The sequence below is a fragment of the Neoarius graeffei genome, chromosome 24 (genome assembly GCF_027579695.1).
Source record: "Neoarius graeffei isolate fNeoGra1 chromosome 24, fNeoGra1.pri, whole genome shotgun sequence".
NCBI classification, from domain to species: Eukaryota; Metazoa; Chordata; class Actinopteri; order Siluriformes; family Ariidae; genus Neoarius; species Neoarius graeffei.
In genome coordinates, this window is record NC_083592.1 from 30891011 (window position 1) to 30911591 (window position 20581).

Sequence of the window (20581 nt, forward strand, 5' to 3'; positions counted from 1 at the left end):
CAAATTATGCAAAGAAGTATTTTGTGTATGTGGCATCATTACAGGCTCCATCACCAGTCTTATAACTTTTTTTATTCATTAAAAAGAAATGACATATTTACAGATACACAACTATATAGTCACATCTCATCTCATTATCTCTAGCCGCTTTATCATGTTCTACAGGGTCGCAGGCAAGCTGGAGCCTATCCCAGCTGACTACGGGCGAAAGGCGGGGTACACCCTGGACAAGTCGCCAGGTCATCACAGGGCTGACACATAGACACAGACAACCATTCACACTCACATTCACACCTACGGTCAATTTAGAGTCACCAGTTAACCTAACCTGCATGTCTTTGGACTGTGGGGGAAAACGGAGCACCCGGAGGAAACCCACGCGGACAAGGGGAGAACATGCAAACTCCACACAGAAAGGCCCTCGCCGGCCACGGGGCTCGAACCCGGACCTTTTTGCTGTGAGGCGACAGCGCTAACCACTACACCACCGTGCCGCCCCTATATAGTTACATTTGCTATGAAATGTCTAAGGAACAAGTTTTTCCTGTTATAACAGCTATAAACAGTAATCCCACTTTTCTTAGTTAATAAAATAATAGTTAACGTTAATAACCAGTGTTGTAGTCAAGTCACTAAACCTCGAGTCCGGGTCCAGTCTCAAGTCCCCAGTGTTCAAGTCCAAGTCATAAAAAAAAATTCGAGTTGTGTCCAAACACTCCAACCGCACCGTTTGACGGTGGCTGTTTTTGCACCATTAACATTAGTTTGTTCCTGAACAGGACGTATGAACAGGTGAATGTGCTTCTCTTTGTCAGGGAGCGTGAAGAAGTATTCCGTCAGAGATGGTTGGGAGACGGATGCAAGTGCAGAAGGCGCGTTTATTAATACAAGTGAAGACACGTAAACAATCCAGAACAGCAGGCAAAATCATAAAACAGGCAATAGGTCGAGCAAGGCACAAACAGGCTATCAGAGACTCGGCAAAATAATAGACGAGAAACAGGAAATCAGGGATCAGGAAACCAAACAAGGAAATAAGGCTCGGTAAGGTGTCAGCAACACAACTCAATACTTCGCAAAGTAAGTGTGTTTTCACAGTTTTTATATAGGTGCTCTGATTGCACCTGCACAGGATTAAGGCGCGAGTCGTTTACGGTACGTGTGAGAGTCCGCTTGGAGCATGCGCTGTCCGCAGCTCGCCCAAGAGTCTATCTGATGCACAGGTGTGACACTCTTACACGAAATTAGTACAGAATTAATGGAGATATAAACATCTTATGCCAAATTATTATTATAATGTTACAAAAAATAAAGAAAAAATCCAAGTCCTCGTCTCCAATTTACGAGACCGAATGCAGTTAATGCACGAGTCCGAGTCATCAGCGCTCAAGTCAGAGTCGAGTCACGAGTCCTTAAAATTAGGGCACGAGTCGGACTGGACTCCAAGTCCTGGACTCGAGTACTACAAGCCTGTTAATAACACAAAACATGAAGCACAGACACTGGAGATTCCTTCAACAAATAGTTAAAAAAAAATAGAATGAATCGCCATATAAATAAATGTGTTTTTGTATATGACAGATTTTTAATCCATCTGTTATTGGTCTTAGATTATGTGGACCTAACTATTTCACCATACAGGTCCCTGTCAATTAGCTGTTACTATAAAAATAATAACATCCAATCAGAATCAAGCATTCTACAGTGCTGTGGTATGAATAATATTTAATACCCGTAACCACTGATGCAATATCATTCCATTAAAAAAATCTAACATTTCACATTTTGTATATTTAAATCCCAGGAACTTTTAGCCAAATTAGTTTGGTTTTTAGGAAGAAATTTAAGTTACAAAAGGCATACACACTGCTACATTAGAATGCAGACTGAACTTTTGTAATACCCACCGTAAGGCTTCTCGAGACTGTCATCTGAAAATGAAAGCCACAAAAACGCAGTTAAAAGAAAAAAACAAACAAGAAAACCACTAAACATGAGAGCAGGTTGAGGAACCAGTCTATAATTGTAGACGTGAACTTACACTGTCCGATGGCTATGAAGTCATCTGTTAAAAAGATAAATAAATAAAAAAGTATGTGAAATAGCTCAATCTGAACTGACATAAGGTGATGGCAATGAGAGAAGAAGCAAAGCAGGAAAAGAACAACCCACATCAGAAATCAGTAGCATTTCAAGGAAATCTGATTTCTTGTTTTATGAACTTGCTTAGTTCATTAATTGAAGATGTTTTATTGCAAGAGTAGAGAACAGGAAAGAATGAGCTATAAAAATACAGCTAGATGAATGATAAGTGTTGCCCAATGTTTTCCTGCTTTCTTATCTCTCTTTTTCTAAGAAAATAATGTAACTCGTATAATAGGCTAAGAAAAAAGGGTTCTTTTAGGGGTTTTTGGGTAGCTAAGGACTCTTACCATGCTAAAGAGGTTCTACTTGGAGCCCTCTCTGCTCGAGAAACACTGTTATGGAGGTTCTTTCAGGGTTTCCACAGAGGTCCCTTAAACCACAGAATGCTTAAAACATCTAGATGTTTTTGCTTTTTTTTTTTCTGAGAGTGTCACATGTGCATGCACTGAAAGTGTGAAGGAAATTAGAGACTAAAAAGAACCCAAAGGTGGAAGAACCGTATTTCAAGTTTGGTACATGCAGACAAATGACTATTCCTCACCACCATATCTTGTTTTCTGAACAGATGCTCAGCTCCATAGTGGGGTCTTTTTATTGCTGCTATCTCCATCCCACCAGTAAACAGAAGAATATTAAAAGAGCGTTGACGAGAGTATTGATAAAAAGCCTGGAAATTATGTACAGCATGCACCAAGTATGTGTTGATTAGAACTGGTTTAATAGACGTCCAGATTCAGATTGGGTGAATGGAGGATATGTCCAAAATCCCCAGAGAGACAGGAAGGAGGGACAGTATGTCTTGCTAAATACCTTCAGAACATTCTGTTGCCCCTGAAAACTGGAAGGTTGTCCTCGGCCCTTTTACTTCAGAATAAGAGCAGTTACTTGAGGACTGAAGTGCATTAAGTTGATGGTAGAGCTATGATGTACTGTAATAGCTCAGTTTGCTTTATTAATCACTTTAAATAAGGTTGATCGGTATTTCAGAGTTGCCATACCTACGAGGATGTCTACTTCGTTGCTCCAGGTCCGCTCGTTATTGCAGGAGATTTCACAGCGATATCTTCCCTGGTGCTCCAGCATCAAATACGGGATCTAATCCAACAAACAAAGAATTTTTCCCAATCAACTGATTACTGTTTTGTAATAACAAAGCCTTTAACTGAAAAAAAAAAATTAGTGACACTATTCACACAATAACGCAGAACCTGGACCACACCGCATAGAATACATAACTCAGCAAAACTGCTTCACATTAGCTATTGAGCCACAAACCTCAAAGAACCTTGTGTGTATGCCTGTATTGTGCATGCGCGCCACTCATTTCTTACACCGAGTTTCCTTTTCGTGGCATTCTTTAAAGGAGCCCCGTTTCTGTACCACTGGTAGTGTGGCAGCGGCTTTCCCACAGCTCCACACTCCAGATGTAGAGCATCTCCCACTAGCAATGACTGAGGCTTGGGCTGTAACACCACTCTCAGTCTTCCTTCGGAAGGAATAGACATCAACCCTTAAAGAAAGACAAAATAATACATTTCTATACAGACATCAAACTACCTCAAATGTATTTTTTTATGAGGGGGTAAGCTAACAATTTACCATTATTGTAATTAGCTTCTGAACACAAGTACCAACTTATGAAATTCATTGGTGACAAATTTGTGATGCCATACAATAGAATACATTTAATAAACCCGATTTCTCAAAAAAAAAAAATCTAAAAAGATTAAGAAATGGGGCGGCACGGTGGTGTAGTGGTTAGCGCTGTCGCCTCACAGCAAGAAGGTCCTGGGTTCGAGCCCAGTGGCCGACGAGGGAGTTCGCATGTTCTCCCCTTGTCCGCGTGGGTTTCCTCCGGGTGCTCCGGTTTCCCCCACAGTCCAAAGACATGCAGGTTAGGTGAACTGGTGACTCTAAATTGACCGTAGGTGTGAATGTGAGTGTGAATGGTTGTCTGTGTCTGTGTGTCAGCCCTGTGATGACCTGGCGACTTGTCCAGGGTGTACCCCGCCTTTCGCCCGTAGTCAGCTGGGATAGGCTCCAGCTTGCCTGCAACCCTGTAGAACAGGATAAAGCGGCTAGAGATAATGAGATGAGATGAGATTAAGAAATGAGATCCATCCATTATCTGTAACCTCTTATCCTGTACAGGGTCACGGGCAAGCTGGAGCCTATCCCAGCTGACTATGGGCGAGAGGCGGGGTACACCCTGGACAAGTCGCCAGATCATCACAGGGCTGACACACAGAGACAAACAACCATTCACACCTACGGTCAATTTAGAACCACCAATTAGCCTAACCTGCATGTCTTCGGACTGTAGGGGAAACCGGAGCACCCGGAGGAAACCCACGCAGACACGGGGAGAACATGCGAACTCCCTCGTCGGCCACTAGGCTCGAACCCAGGACCTTCTTGCTGTGTGAGGCAACAGTGCTAACCACTACATGACCGTGCTGCCCCTAAGAACTGAGATGTCAAATAAAATCTATACCTACAAAACAATCTAGTGGGAATGTACTTGTGCGTAAATGCAGTGTATTTCTGTGTGCTGGTGTCAGAATAAGCAAAACAAAGGGTGCTCTTTGTGATATCTGCCATGTGTGTGTGCACGGTGACTTTCTCTCAGTACAATTGTAATAGCAGCAAAACAAGTCTCACAGGCTGACCCAGCACAAACTAATATACAGAATTAAAAAAAAATAAGTAAATAAAATTGAACACACACGCTCCAAAAAAAAAAATAATAATAAAATATCATAGACAATGTGGGTTTTTTTTTTTTGTTAAAAATCACAATTATACATTAATGTTACACGTTACCAAAAAAATGTATACCATTTTACTATACTGTTTAGTATGTCAGTATGCAGTTTGGGACACAGCCTTTAAATCGCTAGCTGCCATTGAAAACGAATGACTTACAGAAGCTGTGAAGAGGTTGTATAGTGGATTGAAATTATATGTTACAACCTGTATTACACTCAAGCAGGTTTCATCCTTACCAAGGAACGGCCTTTAGTGAATCTTTTTAATAAGTTGAAATACAGATCTGAAATATTACGGGCTCTTGAGTCAAAGAATGTCCACTGAAGTTCCGCCTATACCTCAGAATGTTATGTGTACTTTGTTCATATTCTTCTGCTCTGGTTGTGTTCGAGCACTGTCTACATATTCTGTGCAGGCAATTTATAAAGAACTGAGAAAAGCAATCAAGTTGCGTTGCGTACCATATGCTGGCATGACATCCAGCACATCCACCTGAACCCAGTGGCTAAATTCAAAGGAGTCCCCGCAGTTCACCCTGCAGATGTAGAAGCCAGCGTCTCTCAGCTGGACAGGACTCAGCACAAGGTCTGAAAAGGAACTACCAGGAACCTAAAGGAATTAAACACCAAAAAAAATTAAAGCAGCCTTGATGGGCCCTCGCACGTGTGGTTCTGCAACCCAGGACATTCCACCACCCAACAAAACAGTCACGTGTCATATATTCATCAAATGTTCAAAAAAAGTGATGTGCATGTTGCAAATGCCATGACTGCTTGACGGATGAGAGATAGACAGACAAAGACTGTGTGCGTGTGTGTTTCTGTGGTGTGAAAATGTACATTTACAGTGGTGCTTGAAAGTTTGTGAACCCTTTAGAATTTTCTATATTTCTGCATAAATATGACCTAAAACATCATCGGATTTTCACACAAGTCCTAAAAGTAGAGAAAGAGAACCCAGTTAAACAAATGAGACAGAAATATTATACTTGCTCGTTTATTTATTGAAGAAAATGATCCAATATTACATATCTGTGAGTGGCAAAAGTATGTGAACCTTGGCTTTCAGTATCTGGTGTGACCCCCTTGTGCAGCAATAACTGCAACTAAACGTTTGCGGTAACTGTTGATCAGTCCTGCACACCGGCTTGGAGGAATTTTAGCCCATTCCTCCGTACAGAACAGCTTCAACTCTGGGATGTTGGTGGGTTTCCTCACATGAACTGCTCACTTCAGGTCCTTCCACAACATTTCGATTGGATTAAAGTCAGGACTTTGACTTGGCCATTCCAAAACATTAACTTTATTCTTCTTTAACCATTCTTTGGTAGAATGACTTGTGTGCTTAGGGCCGTTGTCTTGCTACATGGCCCACCTTCTCTTGAGATTCAGTTCATGGACAGATGTCCTGACATTTTCCTTTAGAATTCACTGGTATAATTCAGAATTCATTGTTCCATCAATGATGGCAAGCCGTCCTGGCCCAGATGCAGCAAAACAGGCCCAAACCATGATACTACCACCACCATGTTTCACAGATGGGATAAGGTTCTTATGCGGTTCTTATGCTGGAATGCAGTGTTTTCCTTTCTCCAAACATAACGCTTCTCATTTAAATCAAAAATTCTATTTTGGTCTCATCCGTCCACAAAACATTTGTCCAATAGCCTTCTGGCTTGTCCACATGATCTTTAACTGTAGACAAGCAGAAATGTTCTTTTTGGAGAGCAGTGGCTTTCTCCTTGCAGCCCTGCCATGCACACCATTGTTGTTCAGTGTTTTCCTGATGGTGGACTCATGAACATTAACATTATCCAATGTGAGAGAGGCCTTCAGTTGCTTAGAAGTTACCCTGGGGTCCTTTGTGACCTCACCGACTATTACACGCCTTGCTCTTGGAGTGATCTTTGTTGATCGACCACTCCTGGGGAGGGTAACAATGGTCTTGAGTTTCCTCCATTTGTACACAGTCTGTCTGTCTGTGGATTGGTGGAGTCCAAACTCTTTAGAGATGGTTTTGTAACCTTTTCCAGCCTGATGAGCATCAGCAACACTTTGTCTGAGGTCCTCAGAAATCTCTTTTGTTCGTGCCATGATACACTTCCACAAACATGTGTTGTGAAGATCAGACTTTGATAGATCCTTGTTCTTTAAATAAAACAGGGTGCCCACTCACACCTGATTGTCATCCCATTGATTGAAAACACCTGACTCTAATTTCACCTTCAAATTAACTGCTAATCCTAGAGGTTCACATACTTTTGCCACTCACAGATATGTAATATTGGATCATTTTCCTCAATAAATAAATGACCAAGTATAATATTTTTGTCTCATTTGTTTAACTGGGTTCTCTTTATCTACCTTTAGGACTTGTGTGAAAATCCGATGATGTTTTAGGTCATATTTATGCAGAAATATAGAAAATTCTAAAGGGTTCACAAACTTTCAAGCACCACTGTATATATGTACAAAACTATACGTGTCTCCTCCTTATCTCTATCTCATGCTGTAATCTTAAGTCATCTTAGCTTTCCTGTGTCTGCAGTGTGTGTGTGTGTGTGAGAGAGAACTCTGCATATGTACACACACACACACACACACACACACAATATAATAGTGACCTGCCATCATTGTGCATTTTGCTGCAGACATATGAAAACTCTGCATGTACATTCATATGTCTGCAGCAAACTGCACAATGATGGCAGGTCACTATTATTGTGTGTGTGTGTGTCTCTATTTGTCAGAGGGAGAGAAATTGTGTGTGTGAGAAAGAGTGTGCTCATAGATGTTGCGTGTACATGTGAGTGCATACTTGAGAGAGTGTATGCATAAATATGCATATGACAGTGTGTGTATGTGTGTGCAAAGAATTGTATACTGTGGCAGTGGGGGCGTGGTCAAGCACGGAGGGCGGAGTCAGGGAAGGTAAGTGGCAGAATCACTACACCTGATGTTAGTTAACCTGTGTTTGTGTGTCTTCCCCAGTAACCACGCCCTATAAAAGGAGAGAGAGAGCAGAGGAAGGGAGCTCTCTCCCCAACCAGACGACTTGTGTGCACGCGCGTGTGCGCATGTGTGGCGGGGAGAGTGAAAATTAATCACTGAAAAGTGCAAAATAAAGAGTTTTGGAACTCAGTTCTGGCCTGCCGTAGGGGAGAGCGGGGTAAGATGGGAGAGCGGGGTAAGATGAGCCAGAGGGTAAGATGAGCCACCCCCTGTTTCTAAGAAACAGTAAACAAATGTGATCATGTGACCACATTCAAAGGGGGGCGGGACCATTTACTTACATTTGTGGAGAGGAGCACCACATGTCAAACTAGGTGAGGGAGATATTTATAAAAATGTGTTTTTGTGCTTTCTAAGTCAATTCCATGTTTGTCCACAGTGAAGATGATTTAGAGAAGACAAGAGTAGAATAATATTTAGACACATTAGGGTTAAGTTAGTGGCTTTCTAAGCTATGATATGAATGCTAATAAAAATAATTTTGATTAGCCTAATCCCCTTTATTAGCATTTTTCTACAAAATGGTGGCCACGGGGTAAGACGAGCCATTAGATGTGGGGCAAGTTGAGCCACTGGCTCAACTTACCCCATTGGTGGCTGAGCTTACCCAATATGGATGACACTTAAGTTTTCACATTTACTGGTCATATATGACAACATTATATATATATATATATATATATATATATATATATATATATATATATATATATATATATATGACATCAGATGAGGAAGACCAGTTGTTAGATGTGGGGGATTATGTTGTGGCAAAATTCACGGGGAAGAAGAAAGTGCATTTCTTCATTGGCCAGATAATCAAATTGGATGTCTTCGAAATAGAGGCAAGATTTGTCAAAAGAAGCCGGTCATGCCATGGCTCTGCAAGAAAGCCAACCTTTGTCTTCAAAGAGAAAGATAAGGCTGTCCTGTCAAGACAGGATATTGTGAAAAAATTGCCCCACCCCTTTACTGTTGGGGGGACAGCACGGAGGGAGAGGCAAATGGTGTTCCCTTGCAATTTGAACGCTTGGAACATTGAATAATGATGAAATGATTGATGGAATGATTGCTGCATGTTTTAGCAATGTTTTAACCTACTGAAAGAAATAAGATTTTTTGGCACTGTTCTACTGTTTTAGTAATTTCTATAATATAGTATATCTCTCATTCCCTCTCTAACCATCCCTCTTTCTATCTATGCATATCTCTCTCTCTCTATCCATCTATCTATCCCTCCCTATCCCATCTCGTTCTATCACCTCTCTCTTCATCTCCCCTTCTCTATGCAACGGCCCTATCCCCCACTTGATTGACTTGACTTGATTCACTGATTGCATTTCTAATAATAAAAGTTGTTTACTTTGTTGACATAACATGTTTTGTGTTGGCTCAATTTACCCCACACAGTGGCTCATCTTACCCCGTGCATGGGGTAAGTTGAGCCACTTGACATTTTTTTTTCAAGAGGTAATATCACTCTAACCATAAGAGCTTATCAATTATTTTTTGCTCAGATAGTAACAGTACACTTTGAAATTTGGTATGGTGTGTAGACTGGAAGCAAAAATGGCTTTAACATGTAGTTATGATGAAAAATGTAAAAAGTGGCTCATCTTACCCCGCTCTCCCCTACTTCTGTGCTCGACCCACCCGCTCTCATTACTACATATACGTCATCCATTCTCGTGAGTATTCATGTGTATGTATATGATTGCAACTGTGTGTGTGTGTGTGTGTGTGTGAGAGAAAGTGTGTTGGTGGCGCTATGTCAGGCATGTCACAGATCAATCTGTCAAAACATTGAAAATTTTTGGCACATTTCCTGCTTGGCCAGATGGTGGCGCTGTGCTAGGCATCTGAATTACACATGTAAATATCATCACAATCATAATACACAATATTTTGTAAAGTGTCAGATCAATCAGTTAAGGCATTGCCAATTTCTGGCACATTTCCTGCTTGGCCAGGTGGTGGCGCTATAACCTGACGCCCAATGGGCCTGTCTGTTATCATAATATCTGTTGAAGTAAGAAGTATCAAACCATACAGTCAATGCACTGTGGCTTTCTGACACGTTTCCTGTTTATGTGGCAAGATATTAAAATCATAAGGCCATTTCAACATATTACAAGATATCAAAAATCCCTTCGCAATTTAATATCAGCAACATCTTGGCATCATGTATAACAAATTTTACATGAATCTCATGAACCGTCTAGGAGGAGCATGTTAAAATTCATCATGTGTCAAAACACACACATTCAAAACCCTATTCTTTCCTTGGCCAGTTGGTGGCGCTATACTAGACAGGCATATTGGGTGTCTAGATGTCATAATAATCACATTCTCTAATAACCTGAAAGGTTTCAGCCAAATTATTAAATGTATTATGACTTCATGACACATTTCCTGTTTATATGGCGAGTATTCAAATTCATAATATTGCCATTTCAACATATTACAACATCTCAAAAATCCCTTCGCAATTCAACATCAGCAATATCTTGGCATCATGTTTGCCAAGTTTGACATGAATCTGATGAACTATCTAGGAGGAGTACGTTTAAAATGACCATGTGTCCAAACGCATATAAGCCCAATTACCTCACTTCCTGTTGGGCGTGGCTAATGCAATGTATATACGAAAGTTGTTCATCTTGGGACGAACTACATACATACCGAATTTGGTATGCGTAGCTGAAACTATATGCCAATCCAACGACTCCATGACATTAGGGGGCGCTATGAAGTCCCTGGGCCATGCCTGGGGCCAAACGCCTGTGGCTGAGAAGCGGTTACAATGACTGATGTGTGTATCAAATTTCATGAGTTTTCGTGCATGGGAAATGCCTCAAAAAAAGCCAAGCGCGACAGAAAAATAATAATAATAATAAGTAGAAGATTCCCTCGAAAAACAACAGGGTCTTCGCACCGAACGGTGCTCGGGCCCTAATAATAATCCTTCGAAAAATAATAGGGTCTTCGCACCAAACGGTGCTCGGGCCCTAAAAAAAGCCCACACTGATTGAAGCTATGATTGTAGATTTATAAAAATGTACTTGAATGTATCTAAATGATATAAAAAGTTACGGTTAGCGAAATGGGGTGGGGTTAGCAGTTTAAAAAAAAAAAATCCAGTAAAACCACCCTCATAAAACATCTATTAAAACTGTACTTGTGACTCTTAGCCATGCAGAAAAGCTGTATACCATCTCATTTTACATTGCTGTTGTATTACCCTCGTCAAAGCATGATGGGTTTTAGAAATTATAAGAATTTTATAATGCCTTATGTCTGCATGCGATATGGATATATACGGTATGTGTGTGTGTGTGTGTGTGTGTGTGTGTGTGTGTGTGTGTGTGTGTGTGTAAACAATGTACACTTGGTGAAGAAAAAGTTTGAGTTACTCTTCATTCAATCCCACAAGTGTAGTTTGATTAGTGTAACACTCCCAAATACTGCATCTGTTAACGTACCTCTTCTTTTGCTTTGAACCACTGGTACTGCAAGGTGGAGCCCGAGGTGGCAGCAGCATAGCAGCTGAGGCGGACGCTGTGTCCAACTATCACAGCTACAGACTGAGGCTGGATGAGGATTTGAATCCCTGTTGATATCCATTAAAAATACTCATAAGTCAAAGTTGAACAGACTGATGTAGTTTAGTTCCACGATAACGTTTTATAAGCAAAGCAAAGCGTTCTGGCTAAATAGTGCTAGATTTAGAGTTTGTGTTTATTAAAAAGGTTCCTCGTGATATGAGCGGACACAGGACACAAACTGTCTTATAGCCTTCTGCTACTGTGGCTCTGACGTCACTAACAGCTTATAGAGATGGCTTGATTACTATGTGCATATCAGTGTTCGATTCATATCACAGAGTAAGAGATAAGAACTTTTTTTTTTTTTTTTAAGTTTAGTGCAGGGCTTTGAACCAGAATTTTTTTCCTATTGGTTCGTTCCGAACAGAAACGGAATTTTAACGTTTCCGGTTTTGGGTTCCACCATTAAATAGACGTTCCCAAACCGGTTAGAACAAAAAAATTTCGTTCCCGGAACGGTTAATTACATTCCCTGTCAGCTGTTTAACAAATGGCTATAAAATTATGTCTCTGTCTCATCCAGCTTAAGCCAAATGTAGGCTAATTCTATTACAACCTTCATTAAATAAGACAAGAAATAATTCAAAACAATTATTATTTCAAATGTTGGCGATTTGGATTCTCAGTATGTCTTCCCATCTACACAAACAGAAAAAGTGCCAAAAATGAAAGATAATTCGTTTAGTGTGTTACCAAAGGCTAGTCAGGCCCTATGCATTGATAGGCTAACAGAGGTTAACGTCATTTAATGTTCGCGAGCCTCTCATTAACGTGGACAAATATATTGATATCGTGTTTGAAATTGACGTTTTCGAATAACGATAGACTGCAATATTTACCTCTTATTTAAGATGTGGAGATGTGATAGTAGTCCACCCTCCCGCTCTCTCCATTCAGTCAGCGAACGTCACACAGGAAGTGAACCCCAGCGGGTCATAGAAACTTGGGCAGGAGAAGAATGACTTTTTTATTTGTAGGCTACGGAAACTTTGAGGAACGAAATAAAAACCGGTATTAACCGGTTACCATTACTTTTAATAAGCGTTTCTGTTCCGGAACATAAAAAATAATAAAGTTTCTGGTTTCGTTTCTGTTCCATGTGAAATAGAAAAAGTTCCCGGTTTTCGTTTTCGTTCCTTGAACCGGTTCAAAGCCCTGGTTTAGTGCACATTTCAAAAAGGACAGACACACTTTGCATGAGCCATCATAGGCTACTGGAGCATGCATTGTTTCTGCAAGTTATTTATAACTTAGTCAAAATGCTGCTGTCACTTTTTGACTGGATATTCTCCTCAAACCACATGCCAAAGAACTAATGTTATTGAGATAGAGGTGTTTGTTAAAGTTAACTCTCTCTCCATTTTATATATGAGAGAGCAGCAGCTACAATTATCGATAGTCCATAATTAGACACATTTTCAGATTTAGCAATAAAAAACAAAATTTACAAAAGGTGAGTTTCAGTTACAACAGTTATTATTGGTTAATTAATCAACCGGAAGACCCGCCTCACCCTTTGATCTTGTCGTCTGATGACACACCTCGTTACCTGAGATGGAATTTTTTTTTAGCACGATCAGCAATTTGAGGAAAACCCGGACGTTATCATCGCAGGTAAGCATGGTGGAAAGATCATGGACATGTTTTTACTGATCAAATTCACCGATATTTCATGATCTCCTTATCGAAACCTACTTTGTTTCTTACTCTTTCATTTGACAGTCACTAATTTGTATCTAAACGCGCGTTTGAGAGGTCACGTGAGGTGTCGATAATAGTGATCACTTTCACCGGTGTCCACCATTATCGGCACCCTGTGGAATTAAGTGGCAATTACAACTGTTATAGATCGATCTTTGCCTAACTTTGTTGAAGTAGATGAAGTACTTGGAAAAAAAAATAAAAGTGCTGCGATTTATAATAATTTTTTTCTGATCCATAACAGAATGGAATGTTTATAGTGTGTTTGGAATCCAATTGCAATAAATAGAATTAGAGCAGAATTAAATTCCTAGCATATTAAAAAAAAAAATTACATGCTTGAAATATTCAGATTTTTCTATTCCATTCAGAATTTTTTTTTGCAGTTTGTTGTAAATATCTACCACATATTACAATATCAGTAGACATTTTATATTTTGGTTTGAGGAATGGCATGCGACCTTTGACCTGGATTTTCATGTGGTTACAATGTCAAGTGCCTGTTGATATTTACTGGTAAACTACAAAACTAGAAATTAATACAAACAACGAATGATTAACAAAATGTGATCTACAAAAATACTAAGTGGGAAGAAAGTGGAACAACAAGATTTTCTGACACAGGTTAAACATTATCAGTTCATTTGTTTACAAACAATTACTTAATTTACATAAACACCAACATCCATATATTTATATAAAAAGATATTTTGTACTAAATATAAGTCTATGTAAAACAAATTTTAAATAAAAACTGTTTTAACTTAATACCAAATACCATTTTCTTTTGTAATAAATGATCATCTGGATGTCAGTAATTGTGGAATGGTGTCTAACTGTGGACAAAGGTGTCGATAATTGTGGAACAGTGTCACGTGATCCGATACGCTAAGTAATTGGGAATCGGTTCATTTTTTTTCCAGTGAAAGTTTGAGTAATTATTCATGCACAATTTACATATTGAAAGTCTGTTCTACTTTTGCAACGACCAAAAGACCGTTAAGGCATCAATAATTGTAGCTGCCGCTCTCTCCACATTCACTGGATTTTGAGAAACACAGCATTTTTATTTTTTTGCTAATTCAATAAATAAAAACTTTACACAAAATGTCCAGCAAAATCATTTTCGCTTAGAATGTAAACAAACCGGAAAAATGACAGTAGCAATTTGTGAAAAATGCTATAATAATAATAATAATAATAATAATAATAATAAATGAAAAATAAATTCTTGAAAAATAAACAAATATGTTCTTACCATCAAATACTTTTTTTCCATATTTTGTTGCTTTTTTTTGTAATTTTGGGGGTTTTGTTTTCTAGTCAACTTTTTAATTTCGTCCTCAGTTGGTTCAGCAACACGCTCCGCCATTTTGTTTTTCTCTACTCACAGTATATGAGCTGATAGCCTCGTAGTAGAGTAGCCAATCAGAGCAGCGATTGCTCATATCCAGTGAATGTAGATAGAAATTATATATATTATATATCCCCCACATCTGGCAGTGTGAACTAACTGCCGAGTTATTGTGTTTATGTGTGTTGCCAAACAAAGCAGAATTTTAAACGTAGAATATTCCTGATTTCTCTGGTATCCAACCACCCAAATACATGCCAATGCCTGGTAAAATAATGAGCCCTAGGTGTGAATGTGCGTGTGCACGCCCGAGTGATGTGCAGATTGACCCATAACCTTCAGCGCCTCAGGTTGACCCAGACTCAGTCAGGTTTGGTTAAGCTTACTAGAAAATATCATGGGTTCGGGCGAGTCAGATCAAAAAGTGACAGAGCAGCATTCTGACTAAGTTATAAATAACTTACAGAAACAATGCATGCTCCAGTAGCATACACTGGCTCGTGCAAAACCTTGTTGTCTACATGAGTCTTAACTTTCTGAAATGTGCACTAAATGAAAACATGTTCTTATTTCTTACTCTGTGATATAGATGCCACTGCTATTCAGGCTAAAACTGGCGGCTTGTGGGTCGGGTCCGGGTGGTTGATGAACGCGTATTTTTGTGGTGCAGATTGCTCTCATAATGGATTGAGTGAGTGCCAGTATTTAAAAAACCCTGACCCATGCATCACTAGTGTGTGTGCATGATGTCCTGTGATGGACTGGTGTCCCATCCAGGGTGCATTACCTCATCACGTTCCTTGGATAGGCTCTTCAACACCCAAAGATTAAAGAGAAATGAATGAATAATGAAGTTTGCATGTTCTCCCCGTGTCTGCATGGGTTTCTTCCAGGTGCTCCGGTTTCCCCCACAGTCCAAAGACATGCAGGTTAGGCTAATTGGTGGCTCTAAATTGACTAAAATTGTGAATGTGAGTGCGAATGGTTGTTTGTCTCCATGTGTCAGCCTTGTGATAACCTGGCGACTTGTCCAGGGTGTACCCCGCCTCTCGCCCATAGTCAGCTGGGATAGGCTCCAGCTTGCCTGCGACCCTGTACAGGATAAGCGGCTACAGATAATGGATGGATGAATGAATAATGTAACGAATTAATTTATTTGGGGGCGGCACAATGGTGTAGTGGTTAACACTGTCGTCTCACAGCAAGAAGGTCCTGGTTTGAACCCAGCAGCCGACAGGGGCCTTTCTGTGTGGAGTTCGCATGTTCTCCCCGTGTCCGCGTGGGTTTCCTCCGGGTGCTCCGGTTTCCCCCACAGTCCAAAGACATGCAGGTTAGGTTAACTGGTGGCTCAAAATTGACCGTAGGTGTGAATGAGAGTGTGAATGGTTGTTTGTCTCTATGTGTCAGCCCTGCAATGACCTGGCGACTTGTCTAGGGTGTACCCCGCCTCTCACCCATAGTCAGCTGGGATAGGCTCCAGCTTGCCTGCAGCCCTGTAGGACAGGATAAATGGCTACAGATAATGGATGGATGGATGAATTGATTGATTTACCTGATTTAAACATTAGCCAATGTGAGCCAATGTTCATGAGTCCACCTCTAGGAGAACACTAAACAACAATGGTGTGCATGGCAGGGTTGCAAGGAGAAAGCCACTGCTCTCCATAAAGAACATTGCTGCTCGTCTACAGTTTGCTAAAGATCACGTGGACAAGCCAGAAGGCTATTGGAAAAATGTTTTGTGGACGGATAAGACCAAAATAGAACATTTTGGTTTAAATGAGAAGCGTTATGTTTGGACAAAGGAAAACACTGCATTCCAACCTTATCCCATCTGTGAAACATGGTGGTGGTAGTATCATGGTTTGGGCCTGTTTTGCTGCATCTGGGCCAGGACGGCTTGCCATCATTGATGGAACAATGAATTCTGAATTATACCAGTGAATTCTAAAGGAAAATGTCAGGACATCTGTCCATGAACTGAATCTCAAGAGAAGGTGGGTCATGCAGCAAGACAACGACCCTAAGCACACAAGTCGTTCCACCAAAGAATGGTTAAAAAAGAATAAAGTTCATGTTTTGGAATAGCCAAGTCAAAGTCCTGACCTTAATCCAATCGAAATGTTGTGGAAGGACCTGAAGCGAGCAGTTCATGTGAGGAAACCCACCAACATCCCAGAGTTGAAGCTGTTCTGTATGGAGGAATGGGCTAAAATTCCTCCAAGCCGGTGTGCAGGACTGATCAACAGTTACCGGAAACATTTAGTTGCAGTTATTGCTGCACAAGGGGGTCACACCAGATACTGAAAGCAAAGGTTCACATACTTTTGCCACTCACAGATATGTAATATTGGATCATTTTCCTCAATAAATAAATGACCAAGTATAATATTTTTGTCTCATTTGTTTAACTGGGTTCTCTTTATCTACTTTTAGGACTTGTGTGAAAATCTGATGATGTTTTAGGTCATATTTATGCAGAAATATAGAAAATTCTAAAAGGTTCACAAACTTTCAAGCATCACTGTACATCAGTACTGATATTGGTATCGATTCCATACTAATTTACTTGCACTAATGCTCCAATATCAACATCAGTAATAAATGATACTATGTGAGCCTAGAGTACATTGCCACGCTAATGAACAGATGATGTGAAAAGACAGAGAGCTGGATGTGTTTCATGATTATTGATCAAAGCAGACTGCAAACTGTGCTCTGTGAAAAAATCACAAACTACAGCATGATCCTACAATCCAAGTAAAACATCTTAGGGTGTCCAAACAATTTAATAAAGAGCAGTACCAGTATGTGTGGTCATTAAAAATGAATGCAAGGTGGTGTGAACTGTTTGCACAAAAAAAGGAATTCACGAGCATGGACCAATGGAGTGAGTGATTTAATAAAGTCAATAAGTGTCATAAATAATAAATCATAATAATCATAATCAATTCTACTGGACTGTCAAAGACTTTTTATCATGGATCATACTAACTGAAGCATATAGGTTGCTTTTTCTTCTAAATTATGGTACAACAGAAATGTTGTAATGAAAACAAGTTTCAGTTTTCACCCATATTGGAGCTCCAATATTTCAGTATCTAAAGGTTGCATGTAGGTTATCCTTCAGATATCGTTTATTATGAACCAAATGAAGCATTTTGTTGAGGTTAAGCTGTGTGTCATAAATTCAGGGCATTTTGTTAGCATTTGAAAATGCTTTCATAGGCCATGAATGCTATGCGTGTATGCGAACACCACATTTTCAAAAAATCATTTTGCAAAAATAAGGCAGAACACCATCACAAATTTTGGATATGTTAAAAACAGACATCTAATCTTTCTCATCTCATTATCTCTAGCCGCTTTATCCTTCTACAGGGTCGCAGGCAAGCTGGAGCCTATCCCAGCTGACTACGGGCGAAAGGCGGGGTACACCCTGGACAAGTCGCCAGGTCATCACAGGGCTGACACAGACACCCATTCACACTCACATTCACACCTACGGTCAATTTAGAGCCACCAGTTAACCTAACCTGCATGTCTTTGGACTGTGGGGGAAACTGGAGCATCCGGAGGAAACCCACGCGGACACGGGGAGAACATGCAAACTCCACACAGAAAGGCCCTTGTTGGCCACGGGGCTCGAACCCGGACCCTCTTGCTGTGAGGCGACAGCGCTAACCACTACACCACCGTGCTGCCCATCTAATCTTTCTAAAACAGTCAATTTTATGCTGTCATTTTTTTCCTATAACATGCCAAAAATGTCACCAAATAAATTTTTCCCATTTTTAAACTTTAATATCTTCCAAACCGCTCATCACAAAGGGACAGTTTTAGAATACAAAGTACACATTATATATGGCAAGGTGTATGTGCAATATCAAGCCTCATCTCATCTCATTATCTCTAGCTGCTTTATCCTGTTCTACAGGGTCGCAGGCAAGCTGGAGCCTATCCCAGCTGACTACGGGCGAAAGGCGGGGTACACCCTGGACAAGTCACCAGGTCATCACAGGGCTGACACATAGACACAGACAACCATTCACACTCACATTCACACCTACGGTCAATTTAGAGTCACCAGTTAACCTAACCTGCATGTCTTTGGACTGTGGGGGAAACCGGAGCACCCGGAGGAAACCCACGCGGATACGGGGAGAACATGCAAACTCCACACAGAAAGGCCCTTGTTGGCCACGGGGCTCGAACCCGGACCTTCTTGCTGCGAGGCGACAGCGCTAACCACTACGCCACCGTGCTGCCGGTGCCAGATTTTGACCCTTGAAAACGTGAAGGACCTAGTTTAAATACTTTTCTAGATACAGCAATCTCAAAGAGGCTCCCCAAAAAACTCTGCTCAAAACGGGTCCGAGGTTAGTCACAAAAATATTTTTTATGACAAAACTATAAGGAGTTGGGAGCTAAAATTTGGGACTTTTCCTATTGGGAAGTGTGTGAACCTCCTGGAATTTTTTCAGCCAAATCTGAGATGGTCGAGTGGGAGCATTTGGAGATTTGACATGGAATGACCCTACAGATAATGGATGGATGAATTGATTGATTTACCTGATTTAAGACACTGAAGAGCTTCAGTATGTCCCATCATTTTTAGAAACTCCACCAGGTCTCCCACTGTGCAGCCTCGGTCTCCCATGAGTCTCAGCAGACTGCGAGATGGGCTTCCTTCGACCTCCAACACCTTCAGAGAGCACATCTCCATGTCCCCCAAACTGAAAGACAGAGCTAACACTGGTTATTAATGAGCTCCTGTTGCAGTAATACAGGTCTTGAGGTCTTTACCTGACTCTGAAGCGCCGGTCACTGTTCACAGTCTCCCCCAGTTTTCTCCATCCTTTACTGTTGGCTTTATCCAGAGCCTCACTCAGTCTTTTTAACACTGATTCTTTGAGAAGATTTATATTCATTGAGCTGTCAGAATCCTGGGGCATTTTGCTCATATGGAACATTATACATACAGTTTAGCAAAATAAGGCTAAGTGCTGGGCCTGAAGGCTGAGAGATTCGATCAGAAAGCCACTCTGCTCAGCACGGAAACGACTTGGTGTATCGTTTATCAGAAAAAAATAAATAAAATAAAAATAAAAAAGTCAAACCGCAAGTTTAAACACAAAACCGAAAAGACCAGCCATTAATTAAGCTATGAACGAGTAGCTAACAATTAGCCAAAAAAGGTGGAAAACAAAACGCCTGAAGCTTGCAGCCATGATAACCGAACAGGTGAAGTGCTGTTTCTGTTTCCTCGCGCAGTCTTGCCGGGGAAAGCACCACCACAGGGCGCAGTCACAAATAACTCGCTCTTCTCTAGAAGTGTGCACTATGTAGGCTGCACTAACCATTAGTCCATACGGTTTTGAGTGTACTGATGTAGAAACTAAACAAACGATTGTAATTGGGCCTCTGTATGCGTGTTAAATTACCACTTCCTTATCTTTGACTCTCTGCTGAAGGTGCATCTCGACTCAGGATCCTTCAAGCACTAGATATAAAGCATAAGACACCAAAGGGCCAAAAACTCCATGTTTTAATGCACGTCTTATATTTAACACACGACTCCACATTACAGTGGTGCTTGAAAGTTTTCTATATTTCTGCATAAATAGAGATTAGATTAGATTAGATTAAACTTTATTGATCCCTTTGGGAGGGTTCCCTCAGGGAAATTAAGATTACAGCAGCATCATTACAGATAAACAGAGAAAAGAAATAGAGAAAACTTCGAGATAAATTAAAATAAATTAAGTATTTACATCTCATCTCATTATCTCTAGCCGCTTTACACTAGCAGTCCCAGCATTTTTCTGTCTACCTAGAAGACCCACATGGGGCCATTTGGCCCGACCGCTTTTCCCCAATACACTAATCACTCATTTTGTTATGGTAATGAGGCTGTTAGTGGCAGTGTGTGGGGTGAGGGGGTCACATTTCACACACTTCAGACTTCAGTGGTGAAGTCATGTTGGCTACTTCTG

At 40.6% G+C, this 20581-nt stretch overlaps 1 protein-coding gene across 2 annotated transcripts in view; it reads right to left on the reverse strand.

Annotated features, from left to right (window-relative positions):
• Window positions 1-19858, reverse strand: part of malt1 (MALT paracaspase 1) — a 28322-nt gene extending 8464 nt beyond the window's left edge. Inside the window, exons 1-9 of one of the 2 annotated variants that reach the window (XM_060907043.1) lie at window positions 19392-19858; window positions 19158-19321; window positions 11408-11535; window positions 5376-5523; window positions 3477-3655; window positions 3144-3240; window positions 2956-3009; window positions 2042-2065; window positions 1908-1931 (exon numbers count right to left, since the gene is read on the reverse strand). In XM_060907043.1, coding sequence (XP_060763026.1) covers window positions 1908-1931; window positions 2042-2065; window positions 2956-3009; window positions 3144-3240; window positions 3477-3655; window positions 5376-5523; window positions 11408-11535; window positions 19158-19321; window positions 19392-19558 — 985 coding nt within the window. In that variant the 5' untranslated portion in view covers window positions 19559-19858. The remainder of the gene's footprint in view (window positions 1-1907; window positions 1932-2041; window positions 2066-2955; window positions 3010-3143; window positions 3241-3476; window positions 3656-5375; window positions 5524-11407; window positions 11536-19157; window positions 19322-19391) is intronic. The other variant, XM_060907044.1, reaches the window with a different exon arrangement.
• Window positions 19859-20581: the final 723 nt, after the last annotated feature.